This window comes from Larimichthys crocea, chromosome XXI (assembly GCF_000972845.2).
Source record: "Larimichthys crocea isolate SSNF chromosome XXI, L_crocea_2.0, whole genome shotgun sequence".
Classification (NCBI taxonomy): Eukaryota; Metazoa; Chordata; class Actinopteri; family Sciaenidae; genus Larimichthys; species Larimichthys crocea.
Window position 1 is genome coordinate 8,556,157 of NC_040031.1, and position 8,623 is coordinate 8,564,779.

Genomic DNA, 8,623 nt, shown 5'->3' on the forward strand with positions numbered 1-8,623 from the left:
GTCGATATCAACAAGAGCCAGGGGTGAGCTTTTTTCCACCACCCCCCTCACTTGTTATGCTTGAGGATGCCGCTGGTAGTGCCTGCTATGGAATGGCACCCGCTAGCCGCACCACGTTGATGGCAGTAGATTTTTGCTGAAAGGTCCAGGTGAGCTCTGCAAATTGTGTTTTGCCATGTGAAATGGTTGAAGGTATTGACAACAGACGGCACAATTAGCTAAATGAGTTCATGCAGCTGAGAACTTGTTCAGTGTAGTTTTTTTAGCTATTGAGAAAAACTGCTGATTCCAAACAGAGGCGCCAGATTTGCTTGAGAGGTTTCCCAGTTTGTCCTGGGATGTGTCATAGGAGGGGGTGATTAGGGTTTGGGCCCTGAGGTTCAGCATCCAGGCCCGTAAGGAGAATTGGGCTCCGCCCCCTACTTCAGCAACTGAGGCATTTTGGCCTTAGCCTTTTGGTTTTAATTTGGCAAACGTGCGACAGAAGTGGCCGGCAGCAAGCAAAGTGTTGATATCAACAAGAGCCAGGGGTGAGCTTTTTCCACATCCCCCTCACTTGTTATGCGTGAGGATGCCGCTTGTAGTGCCTGCTATGGAATGGCGCCCGCTAGCCGCACCACGTTGATGGCAGTCACCCTGGCAGCAGGGGGTTATAAGGTAGGCATGAACGGCGTTTGGTTGTGTTGCTCAGGCAGCACATCTAATAAATTGGATTCGATAAAGAAGATTAGCATGGCACCCTGCAAAAGGATGACACGCACAATCGTGAAGCGTATCCAATTTTGACTTTTCCACTTGCCGTGACCCTTCTGGAAGAACCGAGGGGGAGCTGTGTCCTGTATAAGCAGTTAAAGCACGAGAGAGAAGGGGGAATGAGTGTCGGAAAGAGACACAGGTGGGGTTCGAACGCTGGGCTTCCGCAGCAAGGACTGAGCCTTCGCACGTGGGGCGACTGCTCCCCACTGAGGCATACGCTGGTGCAGAACAGCTTTAGAGTGCAGAATGTGTTTAGATTTTTGCTGAAAGGTCCAGGTGAGCTTCTGCAATTGTGTTTTGCCATGTGAATGGTTTGAAGGTATTGACAACAGACTGCACAATGAGCTAAAGCAGTTCATGCAGCGAGAACTTTGTTCAGTGTAGTGTTTTAGGCATTGGAGAAAAACTGCTGATTCCAACAGAGGCGCTCAGAATTTGCTTGAGAGGTTCCCAGTGTTTGGTCCTGGGATGTGTGCATAGGAGGGGTGATTAGGGTTTGGGCCCGGAGGTCAGCATCCAGCCCGTAAGGAGAATGGGCTCCGCCCCCTACTTCAGCACTGAGGCAATTTGTTGGCCTTAGCCTTTTTGGTTTTATAATTTGGCAAACGTGGCCGACCGAAGTGTCGGGCAGCAAAATAGGCAAATGCAAAGTGCATATCAACAAGAGCCAGGGGGTGTAGCTTTTTTCCACCACCCCCCTCACTTTGTTATCTTGAGGATGCCGCTGGTAGTGCTGCTATGGAATGGCGCCCGCTAGCCGCACACGTGATGGCAGTAGATTTTTGCTGAAAGGGTCCAGGTTGAGCTCTGCAATTGTGTTTGGCCATGTGGAAATGGTTTGAAGGTATTGAACAACAGACGGCACAATTAGGCTAAAAATGGAGTTCCATGCAGCCTGAGACTGTCAGTTGCATGTAGTGTTGTTTTATGGCTATTGAGAAAAACTGCTGATTATCCAAACAGAGGCTGCTCAGAATTTGCTTGATAGGTTCCAGTTTGTCCTGGGATGTGGTCATCGAGGGAGTGGGGTGATTTAGGGTTTGGGCCTGAGGTTCAGCATCCAGCCGTAAGGAGATGTGGGCTCCGCCCCCTTACTTGCAGCATGAGGCATTTTTGGCCTTAGCCTTTTGGTTTAAATTTGGCCAAACGTGCCGACAGAAGTGTCGGGCAGCAAATAGCAGCAAAAGCAAAGTGTCGCATATCAACAAGAGCCCGGGGTGGCTTTTTTCCACCACCCCCCTCACTTGTGTTATCTTGAGGATGCCGTGGAGTGCCTGCTATGGAAGGCGCACCCTAGGCCGGCACCACGTGATCGGCAGTAGATTTTGCTGAAAGAAGGTCCAGGTTGAGCTCTGCAAATTGTGTTGTTTGCCATGTGAATGGTTGAAGGTATGACAACAGACTGCACACTTAGCTAAATGCGTTATGCAGCTGAGAACTTTGTTCAGTGTATGTTTTAGCCTATTGATTGAAAAATCTGCTGATTCCAAAACAGAGGCGCTCAGAATTTTGCCTTGAGAGGTTCCAGTTTGTCCTGGGATTGTCATAGGAGGGGGTGATTAGTTTGGGCCCTGAAGTTCAGCATCCAGGTCCCTTAGGAGAATTTGGGCTCCGCCCCCTACTTCAGCACTGAGGCATTTTTGCTTAGCCTTTTGGGTTTATTTGCAAACGTTTGCCGACAGAAAGTGTACGGGCAGCAAATGCAAGTGTTGATATCACAAGAGCCGGCGTGAGCTTTTTCCACCATCCCCCTCAACTTGTTATGCTTGAAAAGGATGCCGCTGGGTAGTGCCTGCTATGGAATGGCGCCCGCTGCCGCACCCACGTTTATGGCAGTAGTTTTGCTGAAAGGTCAAGGTGAGCTCTGGCAAATTGTGGTTTTGGCCATGGAAATGGTTGATTGAAGGTATTCGACAACAGACTCACATTAGCTAAATCGGGAGTTCAGGCGCTGGAACTTTGTTTCAGTGTAGTGTTTTAGCTATTGAAAAACTTGCTGAATTCCAAAACAAGGCGCTCAGACTTTGCCTTGAGAGGTTCCCAGTTTTGTCCGGGATTGTGTCATGGAGGGGGGGATTCGGGTTTGGGCCCTGAGGTTCAGCATCCAGCCCGTAAGGAAGAATTGGGCTCCGCCCCCTTACTTCCGCACTGAGGCCATTTTTTGGCGCTTAGCCTTTGGTTTACTATTGGCACAACGTGCCGACAGAAGTGTCGGGCAGCAAATAAGCAGCAAACAAAAGTGTCGATATCACACAGAGCCAGGGGTGAACTTTTTCCACGCACCCCCCCTCACTTTGTTATGCTTGAGAGGACGCCGCTGGTAGTGCCTTTCTATGGAATGGCGCCCGCTAGCCGCCCACGTTGATGGCAGTCACCCTGGCAGCAGGGGGTTATGAGGTAGGCAGTGACGCGTTTGTTGTGCTTGCTCAGGCAGCCATCTAATAAATTGGAATTCGATACAGAGAAGATTAGCTGGCCCCTGCAAAAGGATGACACGCACATCGTGAAGCGTATCCACATTTTTACTTTTCCACATTTGCCGTGAGCCCTTCTGGAAGAACCGAGGGGGATCTGTGTCCTGTATAAGCCATTAAAGCACAGAGAAGAAAGGGGGAATGGACGTGTGGGAAAGAGACACCAGGTGGGGTGTCGATAACCTGGGCTTCCGCAGCAAGGACTGAGCCTTCGCACGTGGGCGACTGCTCTCCCAGCTGGCTATACGCTGGTGCAGAACATGCTTTAGAGTTGCAGAAGTGTTTAGATTTTTGCTGAAAGGTCCAGTGGAGCTCTCGGGCGAATTGTGTTTTGCCCAGAATGTGAAATGGTTAGAAGGTATTGACAACCTAGCGTCACTCAATAGTAATGATTCATGCAGCTGAGAGACTTTGTTCAGTGTAGTGTTTTTTAGCTATTGAACGAAAAACGGCTGATTCAAACAGAGGCCTCAGAATTTGCTTGAGAGGTTCCCTAGTGTTGTCCCTGGGATGTGTCATAGGAGGGGTTGATTAGGTTTGGCCTGAGGTCAGCATCCAGCCCGTAAGGAGAATTGGGCTCCGCCCCCTACTTCAGCACTGAGGCATTTTTGGCCTTAGCCTTTTGGTTTAATTTGGCAAACGTGCCGACAGAAGTGTCGGGCAGCAAATAGCAGCAAATGCAAAGTGTCGATATCAACAAGCCAGGGGTGAGCTTTTTTCCACCACCCCCCTCACTTGTTATGCTGGAGGACGCCGCTGGTATGCCTGCATGGAATAGCGCCCGCTAGTCCGCACCACGTTGATGGCAGTAGGATTTTTGCTGAAAGGTCCAGGTGAGCTCTGCAAATTGTTTTGCCATGTGAATGGTTGAAGGTATTGACAACAGACTGCACAATTAGCTAAATGAGTTCATGCAGCTGAGAACTTTGTTCAGTGTAGTGTTTAGCTATTGAGAAAAACTGCGATTCCAAACAGAGGCGCTCAGAATTTGCTTGAGAGGTTCCCAGTTTGTCCTGGGATGTGTCATAGGAGGGGGTGATTAGGGTTTGGGCCCTGAGGTTCAGCATCCAGCCCGTAAGGAGAATTGGGCTCCGCCCCCTACTTCAGCACTGAGGCATTTTTGGCCTTAGCCTTTTGGTTTAATTTGGCAAACGTGCCGACAGAAGTGTCGGGCAGCAAATGCAAAGTGTTGATATCAACAAGAGCCAGGGGTGAGCTTTTTCCACCATCCCCCTCACTTGTTATGCTTGAGGATCGCCACTGGTAGTGCTGCTATGGAATGGCGCCGCGCTAGCCGCACCACGTTGATGGCAGTCACCCTGGCAGGCAGGGTTATAAGGTAGGCAGTGACGGCGTTTGGTTGTGCTTGCTCAGGCAGCACATCTAATAAATTGGATTCGATACAGAGAAGATTAGCATGGCCCCTGCAAAAAGGATGTTGTCCATTCTTCTCTGTGAAAGGAGGAGGGGGGACTCTGTGGCCCCCTGGCGCATCCTGGTATCTCTGTGCTGCAGGCGGTTCGATCCCCGCTCGGGACAAGGTAAGATTAAGGTAATTAATGTAATGAATTAATGTAATGAATTAATGTAATGAAATGAATGAATGAAATGTATTCCCTAACCCTGTAATGTATCCCTGCTAAAGCTGCTGCTGCGACCCAAATCCGGATAAGCGGGAGAAGACGAAGTGTTGCACTTTAATGTCAATAATAAGAAATAATAAAGCTTCCAAACAAACTTCAGAATGAGTTTGAGTGCTTTATTGTATACACACCAACAACAAGGTCCAACAGACATTAAAATAATATGTGTAAATAATATAATAATAATAATAATAATAACAAATAAAAAATTAGTCCCGGCCTCCTTTTTTTTTCCTTTTCATCTCCTCCCTCCACTCCTCCACAGTTTTCCCGCCGACAGTGGCACAGTATGAGATTCCTTGGATGCGGGTGTGGCCAGTCTCCAGTCTTTTCAGCTGGCCACACCTGCTGCAGGTGTACTGTGCCGACTGCCGACGGGCCTTTGACTTTGACTCCCCTGCCGCTACAGCCTCGGCCGCCTTCCTCTTCCTGAAGGCTGTTGTCCTGGGTACCCGCTGCGCTCCAGGAAGAGGAGGAGGCTGAGCGGCAGGGGCAAGTGGAGGAGGAGGCGGAGCAGCAGGGGCAAGTGGAGGAGGAGGAGGACGCGGAGCAAGCGGGGGAAGACGCCGAGCGGCAGGGGCGAGTGGAGGAGGAGGCGGAGCAGCAGGGGCAAGTGGAGGAGGAGGACGCGGAGCAAGCGGGGGAAGACGCCAAGTGGCAGGGGCGAGTGGAGGAGGAGGCGGAGCGGAAGGGGCGAGATGGGGAGGAGGACGAGGAGCAATAGGGGTAAGACGCCGAGTGGTAGGGGCGAATGGAGGAGGAGGACGAGGGAGAGCTGAGGTCCCGGGCTGGTCCACAGTGTGGCCTGGAGGAGGGGGCGGCAGTCCTTGCCCTGAGGGCCCAGGCTGCTCCTCTGGGACGTGGAAATGAAAGGACCCTTGTCCCACCTGGACACAGGACAGCCCTTTTGCCGGAGGCAGAGGTGCGCCGACACGGCTGGAGCAGAGACGAGGCCTGTCCCCTGCTCCAGCACAGCCTCCCCCCTCTCTTCTGCCTCCGGCAGTACCTGACAGACAAACACAGACAGTTTTTAGTGTCTTGAATTCAGTCACAGTTCAGATTACACAACAAACAGAATGTGTTTGCGTGAAACTCACCACTGGGACAGGGTCCTTTGATTAAGCTCAAAGAGCTGGATGTCTGTCTGAGCCATCAACCTCGGGCTGGCCAGCACTGCCTCTCTAATGGCCACGTAGTCCGAGAGGATGAGGGACCACCGAGTCCTTGTGGTCCCCCCGAACCGCGTGGCTGCGGGGTGGAGACGGCAGAGCTGGCTGCAAATGGCCTCCACCAGGCGGCTGGTGCTGGGCCAGCTTGCAGGGCCCGAGGTCTGTCCGAGCAGGCAGCTGACAGACAGACAGACGAGGAAGAAGGAGGACGGTGTTAATGCACGGCGGGTATTTACTAGAGGAAATAACGAGATCTGAGAGGAGTCCTACCGTTGGAGACTCTCCTTCCCAGGACAGGAGGTGTTCTTCCCCTTGGCTGCCTTGAACCGCCCCGTGTGCAGCCTCTCCCGGTGTCTGGGAGGGTAGACAACTCTCCGCTTGTCCTGCTCTGGCAGGCGATCCCAGAGCAGGATGAGTCTGTCTACCCTGGTGTCTGAGAGCCCCTGAAGGCTCCTGACTTCCACCAGGGCCGTGGCCAGCTTCAGGACATGTTGGTATCCAGGCTGGCCATCGGGGCCCTGGATCTCCTCCTGAGGAGAAACACAATAAAAGACATTATTATTATTGATTATTATTTTTATTATTATTATATTACTACTATCACTATCATCTTCATCATTAGCGGTAATTTGTCTGTGAACTCACTCAGAGTCTGAGGAGGAGTGCTGGGAAGCAGGAGCCTGAAGTTCAGGGGCCTCGGGAGGGGCGGGGGCGGCCGGACCGGATGGCTCAGACGTGGGTGCGTCAGCCGGATCACCTGACCGGGCTGCTGCCGCTGTACTGACGGATGGGGCAAAGAGGGTTGGGTCCTCCTCAACGTCCTCCTCGATGCCCTCATCCGCCTCCTCCAGCTCCTGGATGGCAGCAACCTCGTCCGGAGTGTCAGGGTCCAAGCTGACATCCTCAAGCACTCTGCCTGTCTGCCGGTAGAGGAACTCCACCCCGATGAGTTCCCCTGTCACACACACACACACAAAAAAAAAAACATGAAGCAAAGACTTTCCTCACAGTTTGGATGTTGGAACAAAGTGTTTTCACCACACGTACCTGTGTACTCGGCAGGTTTGGTGAAGTCCTTAACCATTTGAAGACCAAGCACCCGTTGGCTCTTCTGGTTAAGGACGTGCTTGAGGTGGCCACTGTAGGAGTGCAGAGGTGCCACTTGTCCCTCAGCTGCAACCGGTGGTGCAGCTGCCGCTGCGCGGTCCTCGTTCCACCTCACCAGTCCATCGACCAGGAACGCCTGGAAGTACTTCCCAGAAGCAGTTGTCCCTGAGGAAGGAAGCAAGTTTTAGAAAAAATAGTTCACATTTGCAGAGGGTGTGTGCGAATAAAAAAAATAATAATAACTACCTGGGATGAACCGGTTGAGGTGGAGGTGGAAGGACTCCAGAGATGTGGAGCCCCTCGCGCAGCGGTAAACTGGCAAGCTGACTCCGCCCTTTGTCAGCCTGCCGGTCTCGGTGTAAAGCTGCACACCCGGTGGGTCCTGTATGCAGCTGAGGTGGCACCTCTGCGTACTCCAGATGTCCTGGATGCGGAGATTGTCAAGCAACGGGATGCCCAGGTTGTCGCGTCCTGCCTCACCGCCGAAGGTGTCCAGAAGCTCCTGTATAAGGAGTGCTGTCTCCTCGGCCCCACGCGTGCAACGACGGCAGTGGAGCCTCCACTCCTTCTTGGAGATCTTCCGGACCACCTCGGCGTCGGTCAGGCCGACCATCCCGTGCTTCCCCTCCAGCTCGGACCGCTTAGCCTCCGTGAGACGGCGGGCATCTGTCGAGTCCACCTCGAAGATGCGGTGGGACAGCTGCCTCATGAAAGAGGGGTACAGCTCGTGGCTCTCGGTGGTGACACCTGACGTGAAGCGCCGCATCAGGTGCCAAATGTCCAGTCTGACCACGAGCTGCCCCCACTCCTGCGGGTGAAAAGAAACAACACGCTTTGTTCATACTTATACTATACGTACATACATTTTGAGACATCGTCAAGATTCTACCCTTTCGTACATGGAACAAGGCAGCTGTCCTCGACACGCCGTCTCTGTTGCAGCAGTCGCGGTCCACGTAGATGAGCTGGGGGGGAGGTACCCCGGCGAGTCGGTACCGCCTCATTAATCCGGCCGCCATGGGAGACAGGCCCTCTGTGCCCTCGGAGCAGGTGAGGACACTGATGAGGACCTGCCCGTGCTCATTCCCAACGTTGGTAACCCAGGCGGCCGTGTCGGAAGCGGTACCGGCGAGCTTCTTCGCCACCTGGACGGGTGACAAAGTTTCCAAACGTTAGCCCGCGTGCAGAGCCGACACACCCAGAGCAGCTTAGAGAGAAAAACTTTACTCACCTTCTTGGTGGAGTCCATCTTCAGGATGGACCCGAAGGTGGACGTGATCCTGGCCTTGGACTCATCTAGCCGCGTCAGGATGTCGTACCCGTACACCGTCAGCAGCCAGATGGGTGATGGAACGGGGGGCATCTGGGGCGGTGGTGGAAACCGCCCCCCCCCCAAGGCCAGGAACTGCTCGCAAACGCCGAGGTACCCGATCGCTCTCCGCATCCAGGCATCAGTGTGTTGCTCCCGCAGGGT

At 53.0% G+C, this 8,623-nt stretch overlaps 2 protein-coding genes, 2 non-coding genes and 1 pseudogene across 4 annotated transcripts; 3 read left to right on the top strand and 2 right to left on the bottom strand.

Moving 5' to 3' along the window:
* Positions 1-680: 680 nt before the first annotated feature.
* On the top strand, positions 681-785 carry LOC113744274 (U6 spliceosomal RNA). Its single transcript, XR_003461411.1, has one exon. It is a non-coding gene; the product is annotated as a U6 spliceosomal RNA (small nuclear RNA).
* A 2,391-nt stretch (positions 786-3,176) lies between these two features.
* Positions 3,177-3,280, top strand: LOC113744272 (U6 spliceosomal RNA). Its single transcript, XR_003461409.1, has one exon. It is a non-coding gene; the product is annotated as a U6 spliceosomal RNA (small nuclear RNA).
* Positions 3,281-4,592: 1,312 nt separating this feature from the next.
* On the top strand, positions 4,593-4,668 carry LOC113744279 (uncharacterized; annotated as a pseudogene).
* Positions 4,669-5,209: 541 nt separating this feature from the next.
* LOC109139748 (uncharacterized) lies at positions 5,210-6,658 on the bottom strand. The gene is made up of 3 exons (XM_027272981.1): positions 6,647-6,658; positions 6,313-6,572; positions 5,210-6,219 (listed from the first exon to the last, which is right to left on the bottom strand). Exons 1-3 carry the CDS (start codon positions 6,656-6,658, stop codon positions 5,967-5,969), a joined length of 525 nt encoding a protein of 174 aa, XP_027128782.1. The 3' UTR covers positions 5,210-5,966.
* A 21-nt stretch (positions 6,659-6,679) lies between these two features.
* On the bottom strand, positions 6,680-8,613 carry LOC109139749 (uncharacterized). The gene is made up of 5 exons (XM_019264177.2): positions 8,381-8,613; positions 8,049-8,294; positions 7,396-7,957; positions 7,090-7,314; positions 6,680-6,997 (listed from the first exon to the last, which is right to left on the bottom strand). Exons 1-5 carry the CDS (start codon positions 8,591-8,593, stop codon positions 6,684-6,686), a joined length of 1,560 nt encoding a protein of 519 aa, XP_019119722.2. The 5' UTR covers positions 8,594-8,613; the 3' UTR covers positions 6,680-6,683.
* Positions 8,614-8,623: the final 10 nt, after the last annotated feature.

Bases quoted from the DNA above. Each gene is read 5' to 3' on its own strand.
- LOC109139748 (XM_027272981.1), bottom strand. The intron at 6,220-6,312 runs GTAGGACTCCTC...TCTGTCTGTCAG, and splicing joins GGGAAGGAGAGTCTCCAACG to CTGCCTGCTCGGACAGACCT.
- LOC109139749 (XM_019264177.2), bottom strand. From the start codon at position 8,593: ATGCGGAGAGCGATCGGGTACCTCGGCGTTTGCGAGCAGTTCCTGGCC. The intron at 8,295-8,380 runs GTGAGTAAAGTT...TCACCCGTCCAG, and splicing joins AGATGGACTCCACCAAGAAG to GTGGCGAAGAAGCTCGCCGG. The intron at 7,315-7,395 runs GTAGTTATTATT...TTCCTTCCTCAG, and splicing joins CCTCAACCGGTTCATCCCAG to GGACAACTGCTTCTGGGAAG.